The 17592-nt window shown below is 45.0% G+C and overlaps 1 protein-coding gene across 1 annotated transcript in view; it reads left to right on the top strand.

The window, feature by feature from the left end:
• PNPLA7 (patatin like domain 7, lysophospholipase) overlaps positions 1–17178 on the top strand; it is a 113643-nt gene extending 96465 nt beyond the window's left edge. The window contains exons 30-35 of the mRNA XM_088532172.1: positions 1729–1877; positions 2883–3035; positions 5982–6092; positions 10573–10657; positions 15767–15870; positions 16979–17178. Coding sequence (XP_088388298.1) covers positions 1729–1877; positions 2883–3035; positions 5982–6092; positions 10573–10657; positions 15767–15870; positions 16979–17077 — 701 coding nt within the window. The 3' untranslated portion in view covers positions 17078–17178. The remainder of the gene's footprint in view (positions 1–1728; positions 1878–2882; positions 3036–5981; positions 6093–10572; positions 10658–15766; positions 15871–16978) is intronic.
• The last annotated feature ends 414 nt before the right edge of the window (positions 17179–17592 follow it).

The raw sequence follows: 17592 nt of genomic DNA, 5'->3' as shown, positions 1-17592 counted from the left end.
AACAGAAATTAAACTACAAACATATAGTCTATTTTTGAGTTTCTTCTCAGAGTATCGCCTGAGTAGGAGATAATTCTGAGAAAGCAGCAGTAGTAACCCTTGCTAAGTCACGCTGATTTCTTTGTTAGTACGACAAACTACATCCGAGCACTTATTAGGAGAGGACTGAAAGTAAGTGAAAATTGGTATTGAGAGCACCTTATTAAAATTCTTATTTTATTCGTCCAGCTTTGAGTTTTCATTGTAATGTAGCCCCAGGACTGAAGCGGTGAATGCTTCGAGTGGTTTTGTTAAATGAAATCTTTGTCCTTGAGAGCAAGACAGCCAGGGTGTGTCCATCGCAGGGCTGTCATTGCTGTCGGAAGGCCTTGGAAGGAAAGCGGATCAGCAGGATGGCTAGGATAGAGAGATACATGGTGTCAGTGCAGTTTGACTATATTTGTGTATAAATCCATGGAGATGCTCCACATCTGAGCGATCTAGATAGTTTGCATGTTCCAGACACAAACTCAGTCTGTATTTTCCCCAAAGGGCTGTATTTCCCTAAGGAACAGAAATGAAAATAACACAAAATAAAAAACCAACCAAAGTCTGTATTTGACACTTGCTGTTTCTGTCTATAATCAAAAGTCTAAATTGCAAACCAAGGCACCTTTAAACCTGTATATCTTGAGCCTGCAAGAAGAATGCATGCAATAATGGGGAGGAAAAGATACGGTAGTCCCAAACAGTCCAAGAATACAAATCCGAGTTAGAGAACAGTTCTGTTTTAAGTACATGTCTAAATTGTCTAAATTAAGCCTCTAAATTGACTCTTCAGTGCTTTGGTTTTCCTACGCATAACTATTCTGGAACCTGCAACTATCTTGGACTCTGGGGGTGCGGAAGAAATCTAAATTAATTCTGCGAGCTGTGTCCTTCTCTTCCCTTTCTTAGAACTCACCTGAATTCTTCCCCTTGTTCAAAGGCTGCAGCTAGTCCTCTCTATGCCAACTGTAGATTGGGAAGCATTATCTTATCGCTCTCCAATTTCCAAATATGAATTTCGCTCCTGTATCTCAAAGGATTTCTTAGACTGTCTTTCTATGAGACTTTCCTTGCTGTCTGGTTCCTTTGCTGTTCCTTCTCTTCACTGATACCATATCTGCCATGGTGTGTGTTTGCACTGCTGTGTCCCCTCTGTAGGCCACTTGTTCTCTATACGTTTCCCATGTTGTTGCCCACATGAGTGCAGCCGCGTGAGGTGGGGCTAACATGCGTTTTAATGTGCACTTTCCTATTATACATAATTTGGTGCAACTACAGCCTCAAGCTGAGTGTCTCCTGCCTGCCTGTCCGTGCTTCCTGCATGCAGCCTTGCTGCTTTGCGTTGGTGATACTGAGGTGTTTACCCAGTAAATAACATTTGCCATCATGATGCCCAGCACTGTGAGCCAGTATGAAACCCCATAGTTACCTCCTGGCTAGGTCTGGTGCTAAGGGACACCTTCTTTGGGCCTCTCCTTTAGGTAGAAGTCCACAGTTAAAGTAGGGCAGGAGCCTCCTTGGGAAAAAGGGTGTTTTGGGAGAGCTGCTATGGGTGTTTGTATTTGAAGCTGTTCAAATTGAGCCTTATGGTGCTAGGTCAGCTTATACAGAGCTTAGCCACATGGAGCCTTTGGCTGAGCAACAGCAGAGTGAACAGGACTGCTGGGAGGTGTCCTGGTTAACAGCTTTCCTTCCAACCAGCTGATGTTGCAAGGTCCATGGGCGCAAAGGTGGTGATAGCGATCGATGTGGGAAGCCGGGATGAGACAGACCTCACCAACTATGGAGACTGCTTGTCCGGCTGGTGGCTGCTCTGGAAGAGATGGAATCCGCTGGTGGAGAAAGTCAAGGTATAATAGACTATACTAAAAAGACAGATGTTCTACAAAGAGAGTGTGCTAGAATTGTTAGAGCAAAGAAACCTATTTTTACAGGTGTGGTTAGCCTTGATAAAGACAGCATTTACAAATCTTATCAATACAATTGTAGCTTTGTGCAATTAAGTGTCTTTTTGTTTTTATGCCCTCACCTGTTGACTGGAGAGCTTCTAGTGCTAGGCAGTAATACATTACTGTTACTGCTACTAATAAACATGGTTGTTAGGTTTCTCTATTTGCTTCTTCCCTTGTTGGATGTAGTCGTTCCCATTCTGTTAAGGATTCTTCTGTGTTTTCTGTGTTATCAATCTTTGCACCTCTTTCCCAAGTGAATGCTTCTCTTCCCTCCCAATTACAACTGACATGTTCCCTTGTTGGAATCACAAGTAAAACAGATTTACTTGTGCTCCCCAAAGTTGGGGGTATTATTATGAACTTTGGGCTCTGCTTTGTTTCTCCTGTAACCACTTCCTTCCCTGCAAAGGCCTGGTGTCCCTGAGTGGTGGCCAAGGTTCCTTTTGGGAGCTGGTGCAGCTGCCAAGCTCCCTGTTTTCTTTGGCGTGGTTGAGCTGGACGCTGCCCATAGTAGTGTTTGGCCTGAGAAATGGAAGAAGACCCTGACAGATCTCTGCCCAGGTACAGTAGAGAGCATCATCATTTCTGTCTTGAAAGATCATGGTGCTCCTCTTGCCTAGGCAGAGATCTCTCTTGTGGTACTGCTATATACTGAAGTGAAAGGCTTGGTTCCACCTTGAACTGCAGAAACACATTTGAAGACAGCTCCCTTTATGCTGTTGGTTATAGAGTCTTGTAGCTGGCCAGCCTGGGGAACACGTGGAAGTGCTGATGTGTGAAGGCATGTCTGAGCTCTTGGAATACATCCACTGCCTAAATTGCTCTTTCTCATTGTGAATGCAAAACGTATTTTGAAATCAAATTTCCGAAATGTTTGCAATTGCTCTCTGGTCTGGTCGGCAGGTGCTGAACATGGCAGAGATCCAGACGCGGCTTGCGTATGTGTGCTGTGTGCGGCAGCTGGAGATGGTCAAGAACAGTGACTACTGTGAGTACATCCGGCCACCCATTGACCGATACGGCACCCTGGACTTCGGGAAATTTGATGAAATCTGTGTAAGTACATCTAGGGTAAAGGCCGTTATCATTACATTACATTCTGCCCATGGTACATTCTGTACCATTACATTCTGCTGTTTTCAGTTGCTAATTAGTGGCCAGGTAGTCTGAGAGTAAGAAAAGTCCATTAACACAGAGAAAATCACTGATAGTAAATACCATGGAGGGATACCATGGTATCTGTGAGCCCAGATAAACATAACTTCTTTTGTTGTTGTTGTTAATTATTTAATAACCTGTGAAAGGATTAGTTGCCTCACTCGACTTTAGGACAATCCTTACCGCTTAGTTCAGCTGCCCACTGCAAACACTTGGTATTGGAGCTCCTTTGGGCAGTTGTAACTTGTCACATTGTGTCATTTCTCACCCCTGATTGCGCACATTGTTGTCACGTGGAAGATTTTTAAGGCGCCTGTATGTGAAGCCATGAACCACTGAGGTAGAGGGCAACATGCTGAAATGTCTGGCTCAGTTAACATTTAAACACTTCTATTAATAAAACATATTATCCGCAATTCCTTTGCACCTGATAACTCTAGCAGGAAAACAGCACCAATGTCAGTGGAAGGACATGAAAGAAAGAGTAGTACCAAGTTATTAGTCTTGAGGATTTTGTTTTGTTTATGTAGCAGAAATCAGCATGGGGAGAGTTGACTCTGGATGTGTGGTTGAAGTGTCATAGCAACATAATCCTGCACTCTAAAATGAAAGATTTCTTCCCACTTTGAGGTAATAATAGCAATTTTGGCTCATTGTCTGATTTTAAAGAGGTTATTTTACCGTCTGTTTCCATTCTGTGCATGCTTTGGCAATACAGACCTCTTCTGTGTTGAGGTGTTTCTGCATAACTTTTCTCATTCTTCAAATCCAGTTAAAAAGGAAGAAAAGGGTCATTTTTTTTTAAACAGGTCTTCGCTATGGATGTACAGAAAGTCTACAATCTTTATTAGGTTAGAGAATGTATTTCAGGTTTCCTTCTCAATACTGATTCCTAACGTGCCAGTATGAATCCTTAACAAAAGCAGTAATAGCATTAAGTCCTGCAGATTCACATTTGGGAGAGTCCTTCATTTCAAATAGCAGCTATGCCAAACTACCCACTGATATTTTTCCCTCCCCACCTCCATCCAAAATAAATGCTTTTCTCAAGGGTGCTTGGTGTCCTGTAGCTCCTGGGCAAATGCTATGCTGGATCCAAGACTTCCTCAGTAAATAATATTCTTTGCTAGTGAGGGTGCCCTAGCTCTCTCCAAAGCCTTAATGGATGGGTCTGAGAGATCATCAGAAGACCACATCTCGAGCTGTCAAATTATTGCTCTGTCCAGTCTGGTGTCATTAAAGAGATTTAAAGACACCAGGCATTTTTTTTTTATTTCCCTCAGCAGTGGGGAAAAAGAGAACTTAAGAAAAGTGCAACCTCTTGAAGAGGTCACTTTCCCTCAACAAGTTCTTGGCACAAGACACTGCAGTACTGTGGCATCTGCCTAGGATTTCATTGCTCACAGAATAGCTAAATAACCTTTGCCCAGGGAAGCTTTATACCCTGGTGTTCTTAAAAGGCATTTTAGGGAATCCTTAATCATGATCGGATACAAGTGGTGTGTGTGATTTTTTTTTAATTATTATTTTTTGTTTTGTTCAGCTGCATATATGGATATAACCTGAAAATAGAAATGGTTGCCTCTCTACATCTCTAGATCCTCCTGACTTACAGCTGTAATTCAGCATTTTCAAAAGAATCCATCCTTCTTGTCAAACTCGCTCTTCTGTATTTGCCTATATAGAGATAAGTTGGCCGTGCATCACTCCCTGAAGCTCAGCTTCTCTTGGTTATTTTGGATGATTCCCATCAAGTCAGTTCTAGATCTCTTGGGTCCTTTCTGTGTCCAAGTTGAATGCCATCTGCGCCTTGGACTGAGAAGCTATGATAGCCTGAGGGAAGTGAGTTCCACTCCGAGGATCCCCTGTGCTTTGAGTCCTGTTCCAACAGCTAGAGAAGGGGCATGAACAGCTTTGCCAAGGCTGCCTCAGTTGCCCATAGTTGCTGGGCTTCCTGTGTTTTTACTGGGAGAAAATAGAAAATGGAAGTAGAAGCCAGGGCCCCTTGTTGTCCTATCTTTGAGAATTTAATTTTTCAAGGACATTTCTGCTGTCTTGTTAGAAGAAGAGTATAACTTGGAGCAGTTGTGTGGTTGGGTTTTTTGTTTGTTTGTTTGTTTGTTTTTTAATGATTGTTTTTGTGCTGTTGAGTCATGTTCTTATTGCAAGTGCAAATTAATTTAGACTTCAGAAGCAGAGGCACATGGAGTTTGTGGTTTTGATGTTGTGTATATGCCATCTCCTCTGTTCTGGAAAACTAAAACTTGGATTTTCAATGCTGTCTGGTCTGACTGAACTTATTGAAAGAGATTTTAGAACCTGAGTGCCCTACACTAACTTTTCTGTGTTAGATTTGACACAAAAGGGAGGGGAAAAAAGTAAAACAGAGGAAAAAAAAAGTGGGGCAAATTAATTTGCTTTCTTGCTTCTTCTTAAAGAAAGAACCTGCATGGAGAGGACATATACATACTAAGCTTAGAGACTTTTGCATTCTTTCTGTATGGCATTATTTTATGAACAGCATGTCTAAAGCCACTGCTGTAATAAATAGTTGTCGGGTGGCACTTTTCATTACATACTGTGGGATCAGAGGTCAAGTTAGCATTTGGACTTAAAATAGCGCCTGACTTGTTTAGTCATTCCTTTTATTTCTTAGACTGAGCAGTTTTTATAGCTAAGGCTGTTAGGTACCAAGAAGTACATGCAAGTTTTGGGGTAGACCTCTGGATTTTCTTCTGATTTGTAGGTGATATGACATAATGACTTTTTTTTTTTTAGTTGCTAATTACCTAATTACTTTTTTTTCCCTTGACTCTTTTTTTTTATTGTTTTGTCTTCCTCTAGGAAGTGGGATACCAACATGGAAAAACTGTATTTAATGTGTGGTGCAGGAGTGGAGTCCTTGACAAGATGTTAAAAGACAGGCAAGAAACTTGCAAATCCAAAACCTCTGATGTAAGTGTTCAATTTAAATGTACCTTCATGCAAAAATGATTTGTGCAAGTCAAATTGCATTCTGTATAACTGCATAGCATTTGGCCAGGGCCATGAAGGGGAATGATTACCTCAAGTTTTTATTGTGAGCATGTACATATTAATTAAAACTGTGTTTTAGGCAGGAAAAGGCATGTTCAGTTTTTCAGAAACTTCCACTTCCCTTCTTGAACCATAGCCTGGATGAATGAGGTCCTGTACTTCTTTGATCATGAGCTACAAGAAGAGTGGGAAGAGATTTAAGCACTTCTAGCTGCTCTTCCTCATGCCTTATTTTTCAAAAGAGAACATCTCTTTGGGTTCATCCATGGATCTAAGGAAGCTGTAAGTCTCTCTCTCCTTTCAACCTTACAGACTATGCCAAAGAGCTTCCTTTTGCATCTGCAGCAGGGCCTGAGAGGGAAGGGTGGGCTATGCTTGCAGGTAATGGGGCACATTTGTACCCGCTGCACGAATGCACATGTGCACTGGCTCTTTGGGTAGTGCTGGATAGACACAAGTAGCCTTTTTTTGGAATTAAATTGTTGTTTATTCTTGCACCTCAAAGCTTTGGTGGTGCCTGGGTATTCTTCTTGCTCCTAGATGCTGGTCTACCAAGGCGGTGGTAGACCAGCAACTCTCTCATCAACTGCCTGGTTGTCACAGAGGACATAAACTGGCATCTCTGGCATTTGATCTTGGCCAGTACCGACTGGCCCAATGGGGCTCAAATAATTCTCAGATGCTTCCAGAGAACTTGAATTGCACCCTTCCTGTAAATGTGTTTCCAGCCAAGAACTAAAATCTCTGTTACGCCTTAGAGTTCTTCTTTCTTTGCTTTTCTTCCTCATTCCTTTTTCTAGGAAAAGGCACGTCATAACACTGTCATTAAGGCTCTGTGGAAGCTTGCAATGTTGTCCAAGTACTGGATTTCATGCACTTTTCCAATATATTCTGTCTGCTTCAGCTTAAAGGACTGATTATGGCATATTTATGGCTTACCTAGTTATTGTGTAGTTGCAATCACATTTATATTTCTGCTTAAAAATAGGATAGTGTCTCCTGGGCTTACAGTTTAAGGACTGATGTTGGCCTGAGTTGGTTCAGTAACTGTCCATGAGGTGACAAAATTTCTGGGTATGGGAACTGTAATTTTTTCTAAGGAAGTTGTCCCCTTTTTGAGGACATGGGTATAATATTATAATAAATTGGTTCATTATCCTTACCTTCCTTTGAATTTCTCTGATTTAAAACTCAAGTGCTACAAAGGTTTTCTGTTTTACCCAGTAATTCATCTTTATCATCTTTTTAGAGTTTGGGAAATTAACAGTAAGATTTTAAGTTGTAAATAGTTGCCAAAATCATAAGTGTAGTGACCTTCAATAAGCAAAGTCAATAGAGCCGCAAAATGACATTGAGAATTTGCTGTTTTTTGAGAGATTGGTGGCTGAGCACTTTTGTTGGGAGATAGTGTGAGCAAGGGGAGAAGGGCTGGAGAGGAGCCCAGCAACAAACTGTAGAGTTGGCTTCAGCTGATGTCTGCACCTGAGCTAGTTGCCCCAGACTTCCAGTAGTCAGTGGAGAGAAATGAATGTTTGTAGAGCATGAGTCACTTGATGAAAAGGAGTGGCTCTCTTGGGGTAAAGGGAGTGCTACCCTCAGCTTCCATTGACTTTGAAGGGAGCCAAGGGTGCCTGGCATTGATACCTTTATATCAGATGAATCCTACCCAGGCTGATGTGACAGGGTGTGGGACGAGCACAGAGGAACTAAGCTTTGTGGGACCTTAGTTGGTGACTGGAGTAGCCCAAAGAGCACCAGAACTCATCAGCTTGTTATTTCTTAGTAGGAAGACTGCTTGGACTAGGAGTTACACTAGTCTGAGCTGCACTCAGAAGATGTGTGCAGAAGAGACCTCCTTGTTCTGTCTCTTAGATCTCAGATCTATAACAAACCAGTTATAAGCTAATTTGTGTTATATGTGTGTATTAGTAGTCATGAAGAGCAGTGGAGAGAGAGGAAGGTAGGTGTTGCTATCAGAAATGGTTATATACCCTGTTTTCACTCTCTTAACTTTTATCACCAATTGATAATAACCTTTTTCACCTTCATTGCTGTTAACAAACACACGTTTTAGAGAAGATTTCTTTAAAACCTGCCCGGTACGTAGGATCTCATAATTCAGGTTAATGTTTCAGCTAAATCATGATGATATAGCTGGGCATGCAGAACATCTGTCACAATCGGTCCTGTTTTTTCTGGCACTTAGATACCCTGGAGATAAAATACGTCACGTAGCTGTTATAGACATTGCTTGCCATTGCCTTTCTAGGTGTATACTTGACAACAAGGCAAAAGGTGCTGACTGCTGAGACACCAAGGTTATGAGAATTATGGTTTCAGGTGAATGGCTTGACAAACCGCCCTGGAAATGGAGCAGCAGCTGTCAGCTGTGTGCCTTCCTCAAGGCTGAAGCCAAGTCTGAGTTCCAGACTGTACTTCAAGGACCTAAGAAGTCTACTATTGGTCTGAAAAGTCTGAAGTCCAATAAAAACATGGGTTTTTTTGTTTTGTTTTTTAATATGAGGGTGTATGGTGTTTTTTTGTTTGTTTTGGTTTTTTATTTGGTAGAATAATTTCTACAAAGTAACTTGCTCTTGCAAATGGCTTCCACTGGCTTTTTTTTTTTTTTTTTTTTTGGCCTGAGTCCATTAGCCACTTAAGTCTTTTATCTCTACTTTCTTCCAGGAATTACAGCTGATATTTTTAACTCGCCTTTCACAAGCAGAAGTTTTGATGCTGTGGTCTGTTTTAGTGTTTTAGTTGTTTCTAGGAGGAGGAGCAGGACCTAACAGACTTCACTTAAACAACTCCCTTCCCAATGCAGAGGAATGCAGGGCTGTTAATTGGATCTCCTTAGGGAAGTTTTGTCTATTAAAGTGTTATTCACAGTCAAAGTTAAATATAATCTCACACACTACAGTAGTGTCTGTCTTTTTCCTCTGATTTTAATAAAGATTGTGCTGAAGAGAATACCTCCTCCTTTTTCTCCTCCTCCTCATCCTCGGAAAAAATACCAGCAGAAAGGTTTGAGAGGAGGTTTCACCTAAATCTATGCTGCACAGGGTATTTTTGGGGCAATTTATACAGTGCTCTGGTCTCTCCTCCCCCCTGGACTTGGAGTCCTGAGGATTCTAAACCCTCATGGTTTGGAGTCGAGGTGACTGCCCTTAACGCTGCAGTCTCTCCTCGAGCACGTACCTGTCTCTTGCTTAGCCATATAGCAAGAAATGAAGATGTGGATGCTCTTTTTCTGCCCTGGAACCAGCCTCTGTAAAAGTTTTGCTAGGATCATTCGGGTCATGTACTCAAAATGAGGTTGGACTGACTCTTCTCACCAGCTCCTTAATGTTCAAACCTTCTGCCGAGCTTCCCTGCTTTTCTCATCTTTTAAAATGTGCATCCTACTGCTGTTTCATTCTAGACAACGTTTTTCTTTTAGTTCCTTTTGGCTCTTTCTCTGTCCCCTGCTCCCAGCAGCTCTCTGTCCCCACTCTGCACCCTTCATCTTTGCTAAGCAACATTAAAAGTCAGTTACAGATGAAAAGGTCAGCAGTGAGCAGCGGGCTGCAGCTGTAATGGGCTTCAGCCTCAGGCTGCGTGACTCAGAGCCGCAGTGTTGGGAAAGTGCCCTGCTTCCACACACGTGGGCAGCGTGGGCAGCTCGGAGCACTTCACAGAGCGGCTGTTGGAACAGTCCCTTGGGCAATTCGGCGCCCATAACGTGTCTCCCCAATGGTTCTTCCCCTCTGCGGGAGTGTCCTCTTGCACTCATTGAAAATCACAGATTTTGGGGGAAAAAAAAGGCGAAGGGAGACGGGTTTCCATCTTGTGGCCTGCCCTGAGGAGGCAGGTAGAGCTGCCTCCGCTCCCCCGTCACCGCTTAGCTTGTGGAAAGGCCAGACTGGCGCTTTGGTGTCCCAGTTGGATTTGATTAGAAAAGAAACTAGAGCAGGCAGCTCTTCAAAACAGAGAACACGCGGCTCACTGCTTGGGCGAGACAGAGTAAAAATAGCACGGGGCTGTTTGAAAGAGGAATTACAGTGGGAGAGCTTTCTCTTTGCAGGTAGGCTGTTTCCTTTTCTCTGACTGTGTCTCTACCGCTTCCTAAATTTTCTTTTAAAAAAAGTTTTCTCAACAGAGCAGTGGCCTCTGCCGCTCCATTAGATATTGCCCGAGTAACTCTCTGCGCTCAGAGCCCCAACTCTGCAGACCAGGCCTGGGCGAGGACGACTGCCCTGAGCTGCTCTCTGAGGAGTAACGGCCTTTGCGGGGAGGAATGACGGGGGACTCGCATGCCTGGAGCTCTCTGCCTGTTCAATATCACTTTTATGCAGTCTTGAATCATTTGTTTTTTTGTCTCCATTTGGTTAACATGCCTAAAATCTGCCTTGTGTTTCAGAACGTGACCTGCCCCAGCCCCTCTTTCACAGACCTGGCAGAAATCGTGTCCAGGATCGAGCCGGTGAAAGCACCTGTGGCAGACGGTGAGTGGGACGACACAGCCGGTGCTGTAAAAGCACCCATGGCAGGAAGGACAGGGCCATTTTCCCTCTTCAGCCAGGGCCTCTGCTTTGACATGTGCCCTGAGCTTGTCCCAGCCAGACCCTTCCCTCCTAGCGCTTCTTCCCACTGCCTTGTCGCGAGAAGGTGGCCATTGGGTGTCCCCACAGTGGCAAGATGTCCATGGCCGATCTGTTGCCCTCTGCCCTGTGGTGGCTTGCTGGTGGGAGTAACGTCTAGCCAAGTTGGCCTAATTTGTGTATAGTAACTCACGTGGGGCAACTCTCTTGAGGACGAGCTGTCATTCTTGCTTCTGCTAGTGCTTGCAGGATGGCCTCCCCCTTTTGTCTGTGTCCTTCAGAAATGGGAGGAGGGTGATTTAGAGGCCTGACTTGAAGGATGTTTTCCTGCTCTGCTGAATGTGATCTGGAGTGAGTCACCAGCTTGATTGCTTTATGTGCCCTCCTGTTCCTGGGAGCTAATGAGGACGACCAGGTAGCAGCTCCCGAGTTTCTGCACGCTCCTGTGCTCTGAGGCTGGTGAAGCCCTGGAGCTCTGCGCCTCAAGCAAGCCCTGCCAAGCAGTTCCCTGTAAATATTGTAACCCGGAAAGGATCAAAGAGAGCTTTGCAGGGCTGTCACCTTCCATCGTTTTCCATGTTGGTGCTTTTTATAACCAGTCTCTCCCCGCTTTCCTGATTCTTGTTCTTGCAAAGAAGAATCTAAAGTTAGCAGCCCTTCCATCTGTGACTCTGTTTGTAGAGATGTCCCTATGGTAATATGAAATGCTAATTGCAATCATATGCCTTACAAAGAAAATATTAATCAAATGTGCTTGAAACAGCCAGTGTGCATAAGAATAAAGAGTCTAGGAAACGTGGTTATTTAAAGCCTTGGTTTTAAGGCCTGTTGCGATTTGACCAGTGTTGAGTGATAGGTATTTCTACTTTACCGTTTCTGGTTATTTGCCCTTGTTACGATTTCTCTTCTGCCAGATAAGGCCATGAAATGTGAATAAGCAACAAAGCAGCGACACCTCTTTCCAAATGCAGCTATAGGAAGTTTTGCCCTCAGGCAGGTCTGCACGTTGGGTATTTGGGCCAGAACAGGCACTCAACTCACAAATCTGTTCATCCTTTTGTCTCCACAGCCACAAGAGACCTGTGCGTATGGGCAGTGTGGCTTAAAGGTCCTTTTATGCTTACATTGTGGGTGAAGCTACACAGTACCTTGGCTCTCTTTTGGTGGCTAGTGACTATGAAGCCATTTGTCTGGATGCAGCATCACCGCAGTGCTTCTGGGATGGCAGTGCTCCTGCTAGAGAGGTGTCTGGAGTGTTAGGTCTTGCCAGCTATTGTGGGAAACAGCATTCACCATAACTAGCTGAGATGTGGTGTGACCTTCTCCCCGGGCAGTGGGCATTAGGGCTCTTAGGTGGTACCTCGTTGGGGAGCCCTTGGATTTGTCTGCTAGTGATGTTGGTGCAGATGGTGCAACTGCTTTTGACTTGTGTGAGGGAGAAGAGAGTGCTTTGGGCAGCCCGTGTATGACACAGCGCTGCTGAGGAAGATGATGGAACTTTTCTTCTGGGAGAGGTTTCCAAGGAGAGATCTCAGACTCGAAAGATTTGGAAATGCTCTGCCTGTTCGAGAGGTGCAGGCTGGACAGAGAAAATGTATCAGTCATGCTCTAAGGAAAAAAAAAGCAAAAATTGTTTTCAAATAAGCTATAGAACCCAGGCAAAGAAGGGAAATGCCAGTGCAAGGGAGGAAAGACTCTGACGAGCAGAGACCGGCAGAGTCTCCAAACCTGAAGCCATATCCATTTAGTGGATTTTCTTCTTCGTTCTTCAGCAAAATGATAAAAAATATTTTTAAAAAAGAAGGAAAAAAAGGTTTATCCATCAGGCAGAGTCAAGTACATGGACTTCCCAGAAGGAATTTACTGTTAGACCCGGCACGCCTGCCTACAGCAGGTGAACACATGGAGGAGCGCGTGCAGGGAGAGCGAGCTCTGTTCCCACAGCTGAGACTGCGGGACCCACAGCTGTGTTTCGGTTCCGCGTGCTGCCACCCCATCGGGACACTTTCTCAGCTGGGAGTTTTCTTCTTCCTTCAGCTGTAATTGCATTTTGTGCAGCTGTGGGCTTGGCCAGGAGTGCACAGATGCCATTCTCCTGCAGAGGTGCAGCCTCGTCCCCGCTCCGTTCTCCTTGGTAAGGGATTTCCGAGGGCCGACGTCTTGCAGGCTCTTGGAAGATTTCCTCCAGCAGGTTTCATTTCCTGTCTTCCAGAGCAATGAGGTAGTGGGCAGTCCCCTCTGCCAGGTTTCCCAGTGTCATGCGAGGTAGCACATTCAATGCATGCAGTGACTGAAGGCCACTACCAAGTCATATAACGGAGCAGTTATAGCAGCAGTCACTTGGAAACAAACGTTTGGTGTGGAAAAAGACATTAATCTTGTGCAATATCTATTTTCTTGATATGATCAAAGAGGGATATATCCCAGAACTTTCCAAGAGAGACAGTTTTGGGTAGCTCACTCTCAACCTCTTTACTGCTTAAAAAATAATTATATTAAAAAGGACTAATGCATCCTAGATTGTGGTAAACGCCGAGACTGTCTGAGTACCACGGGAGTTTTTTGGGGTTAATGAGCTGGAAATCCTTTAGCTATGCAGTGCTGATTTTCCTCACCGTGGCTGTGTTGCCTACAGAAATCAGGCTAGAAAAGAAATGCTAAAAGCTACAGAATCGCAAAGCAGCTATTTTGCATGAGGAATAGTAGTGTGATCTTCCTACTCTGAACATATTGCGCCCTCCACTAATGGTAGGTTCTTATTTCCTTTCCATGGCATAATCCCTTCTTTGCTAGCAATTTTGAGGTCAAGAACCTCACCTTTTTGTGATGGCAGCAGCTAGCATATCCCCAAGTGCTTCATATATAGTAAGTACCAACAGCCATTTGCTCCTACAACAGCCTTGCCGGTAGGGCTGCCCACCAGCTGCTTAATCAGTTTTGCTGATTTTTGAATTGAAGTGTTTGGATGTTGCTATGTTGGCCAAGACAAGACGAAGACTTTAGTCCTGCTCGAAGCCCTGGGTGAGCAATGTCCACTGGGGCTGCAGCTGCTCGGGGCTTCGCCCCACACAGTGCTTTGCGAAGGGCTGTGTGAGAGAGCAGAAAAAAGCCCCTGTGTCCTCCTTTCCCTCTTAGTCCTCAAGCATCCAGGATTCCTATGTGAAGGGTGTGCAAAGGGGCATCACTTCTCACAGCGGATCTGTTTATAGACCTGCTAAGTGCTAAGCACAATTTGGGAAAATCGAGATATTTGGGTTTGAGTTTGGTAAGTCTGGATGGAGGTGTAAAGTGCCCACTGCTATTTGTGCTGCCTGTTGCTGTTCAGGTGAGTATCCAGCTTCTCCAGGTTATTGGTAATGCTTTTAGTAAAGGCTAGCAATGAATTTCTGAACCACAGAAGAAGAAAATGGCCAAATGCCTTTAGTGCTAATGTTCTCACAGTTGGTTGTAGTTGTTGTGTTAGAATAAAATGCTGCAGAACAGGCTGTACTGTTGTCTTCAGCATGGAGCCGATGCTATTGAGTGTGTCAAAAAGAGAAATACTTAATGAAGGATCCAGTTTAAACACAAGCCATTTCTTCATTGCTGAGCTGACAAACAGATATTTCACCTTGTTTTTTGTTCAAATCTGTGTCCTTTTGATGTCTGGTCTACTGCAGTTTGTGTGGTGTGTTCGTTGGGATGCCATGTTCTGCCACGTTATGGGATCTCCTTTAAGAACAAACCTAAGAGTGGTCTGCACGGTTCTTAAAAGCTTTAAAATGGACACGTGCCCCTGTGGTTCCATTCTTCCTAGGTACCTCTGGCCTTTGTAAGGGCCTGCTGGGCTGCAGCAGCTGTTCATGGGCTGCTTGTCTATGTCTGTCTTAAATGAAACCCTTGTTGTTCGGTATGTGCTTCTCAGGACCCCTCAGTGGTAGAGGGCACCACGCAGCTGAGGACTCTGAAGCTCAGCAACTCAGAGCAGATCTGAATGAAGGGGGCCCAGAAAACACAGTTTAGCCCTAAAATTATTTTCTGCAGTTTCCATGCCCTGAGTTGCATTCTGAAAAAGTGAGAGGCAGAAGCAGTAGAGGTGAAGGGTGGTCAGCTGAGACGTGCTGGGTTTGGCTGGCGTGCGCGCCTGGCTTTCGTGCTTGGCATGGGGCTCCTCCACAGTGGCTGCCACAGTACATCAAGGCCAAGGATGGGTGTCTGCACTGGCACAGTTCATCAGCTGGTGACCACGGAGTTGACATGAAACGGAGTTCAAGAATTTGCTGAAGATAAACTGGGGAGTTGCTGGAGAATTTAAGAATGAGAGGGATGTTGGTGGCAGGGGTGCTGGTAGCATCTCCCTGAGTGCAGTGCAGTGGTTTCACCAGAGGTCTATGTAGCAGTTAAGGTTGTGCTTGCCTTACAACTGGCGCTAAAACTCCTCTGTTTTTGAGCCATCAGGAGCAACTGGTTGTAAAGGAGTTGATAAAGTTGTGATTCTAAAGGACTGAATATGCTGTTACCTTTGGCCTTACACCTGAGACCTGGGTGCACTTCCACAGCCAAACATTGAAAAAGCCTTTTGTTGGGTTTCCCCTTTAACATGCCCTCTGTTAGCTGTATATGGATCTTTCACCCTCCAAAAATGAGGAAAAGAAAATGGGGAACCCTGCACCTTCAGTCTGTTACAAAGTGCTTGAAATGAGATGCTGTGCATGGTGGGCAGTTAGTGCTGCGTCAGGCTGGCAGCACCATGGTGACACGGAGAGTTTGTAGCTCATGGCTTTTGTGCTAGGTTCTTATCACTTTGGAGGGCTCTGGGGCACCGCTTCACATGCAGGTGCAGTTGGAAGCTGATCTGTGTGGTCAGACTGGCCCGATACCTGTGTTGAAGCCATTACAGTTTGCTGAGCTGCTGAGGGGTAGCCAGCAGCCACTTCACCCTGGCTGGTAAGGGCTGTCCTGATTCTGTTTCCAGCTTTTTCTGCCTTTCCAACTGCTAGTTAAAAATTGTTGTTTTTTCTCTCCCCTTTGTAGATGAGTCAGACTACCAGACTGAATATGAAGAAGAAATTCTGGACAGCCAGAAGGATGATTATATTAATTTCCTCAGCAACCAGGTTGAAGAAGACTCCGACTCGGTATGAGTCGCACTGGGCTGCAACTGTTCTCGCTGAGTGCTATGAACTGTGCGGGCTGGGGAGGAGACCGAGGAGTCTTGGGAAGGGTTACTGAGGCAAGCACCTGGGAGACATGTGCTAAGGGCTCTGCAGAAATGAGTTGTGCAGCTCAGCTGTTAAATGATGTTGCTTACCCTGTTCAGGTGAGCAGTCTAGGGACTAACTGACCTTTGCACACAAGGTGTCTTGTGTGGCAAAGTGCGGCCATGTCCTGGGAAAGCCATGTGGCTTCGTGGGCTTGGAGAACCTCCGGTGCAGTGCGAGGCTTAGGGAACTGGGCTGTTCGGCTATGGGAGGCAGGGATGGGGCTGCCTTCTGCCTGCTGTCTGAGTAGGGAAGATAGAGGGAGGCTTTTCTCAGGAGTGCACAGGAAAAGGACAAGAGGTGACAGGTACAACTTGCAAAATTCTGCCTGGATATGTGGAGAAAATACTGTATGACATGCCTGGTTAAATACTGGAATAGGTGTCCTGAGAGGTTGTGGAAACTCCATCCTTGCAGTTATTCAAAAGCTAAGTGGATAAGGCCCTGAACAACCTCATCCAGCACTAGCATTAGTCCCCCTTGAGCAGGAGATCTTATCAGAGGCCTCCAGAAGTCCCTTCATACCAAGATAGTTCTGTGATTTTGTGGGAACTCAGGCCCATATGGAGGAAAAACTGTGCTGGATGGCCCCAGCTCTCTGGGCATTGCCCATGACCTCAGACGCAACGCTTCAGAGGGCTGCTCCCTGAGTTCCTTATTCTGGCTGGAGCAGCCAGCATGATTAAAAGCTGAAGCAGCTGGTTTTGTTGGATGAGAAGAGCTTCCCAATGGGAGCAGTTTGGAAGATGCCTGGCTGGGGTAATTGCCAATGTGAGGATGTAAAGTGACTTTGGTGTTTTGAGCAGGGAGCTGAGTGATGGTTGCAGCCATTCACTTTCCTGGCTGCATTAAAAGACTTTGAGCTGATGTTCGATAGGTAACAGCTGGTGGGCAGAAAAGCAGTGGGGGACAGGAGGGCAGATTTTACCCAGCTCGGGGCGGAGGCTGAAGAATGAGTTTGTGCTTTTTCTTTTTTTTCCTTCAGGATGAAGATGTACAAATAAGACAGCGCAAAAATCTCCCAAATTCAGATTGCCAGGCAAACAGCACAGGAGAGCAGGCCGGCACGCAGAAGAGAGCCTGACCTTTGTGACTGATAGCTAAATCCCATTTGTACTGACAGCAGCCATTTTTATTTATTTTTATACACATATATTTTCACATAATTGAAAATAGAACCCTGTTGAGCTGTGTTTTTGTCCTTCTCCAAGCTGTGCAGGCAGCTGAACGATCCATAGGCTAAGCACAGAGATTTGCATCGTGCCTCCGTTCCCATGTGCTTTGGCTCTTGTGGTGGGAGGCCCAGCTGCTCCGTACCAAGCTCCTTCACTGCGGGGCAAGCCTGAGCAGCAAGTGGCTGACAGCTCCAAGCCCGGCAGAGCCGACACGTGCTGGGAAGGCGCTCTCAAAGGTTGCCTTGATTTTCTCTTTTTTTTTTGGCTGCCAAATGTTCTGGTTGTTGGTTTTGCTGTGCAGACCCTAAGAAGAAGAACTGAACAACCCACAGCAATCCTGCATGTCTGTTGTTGAAGAGGCTCTGAGCAGCAGCATTAAAGGGAGGAAAAAAAGGGGTTTGTGGACTGCACTAGTAGGTTGCTT

Source organism: Tinamus guttatus, unplaced genomic scaffold (genome assembly GCF_059628265.1).
Source record: "Tinamus guttatus ecotype Peru unplaced genomic scaffold, ASM5962826v1 Tinamus_guttatus_pri_ptg000457l, whole genome shotgun sequence".
NCBI lineage: Eukaryota > Metazoa > Chordata > Aves > Tinamiformes > Tinamidae > Tinamus > Tinamus guttatus.
The sequence above is the reverse complement of the archived record's forward strand: the minus strand, read 5'-3'. Positions and strand labels throughout refer to the sequence as shown.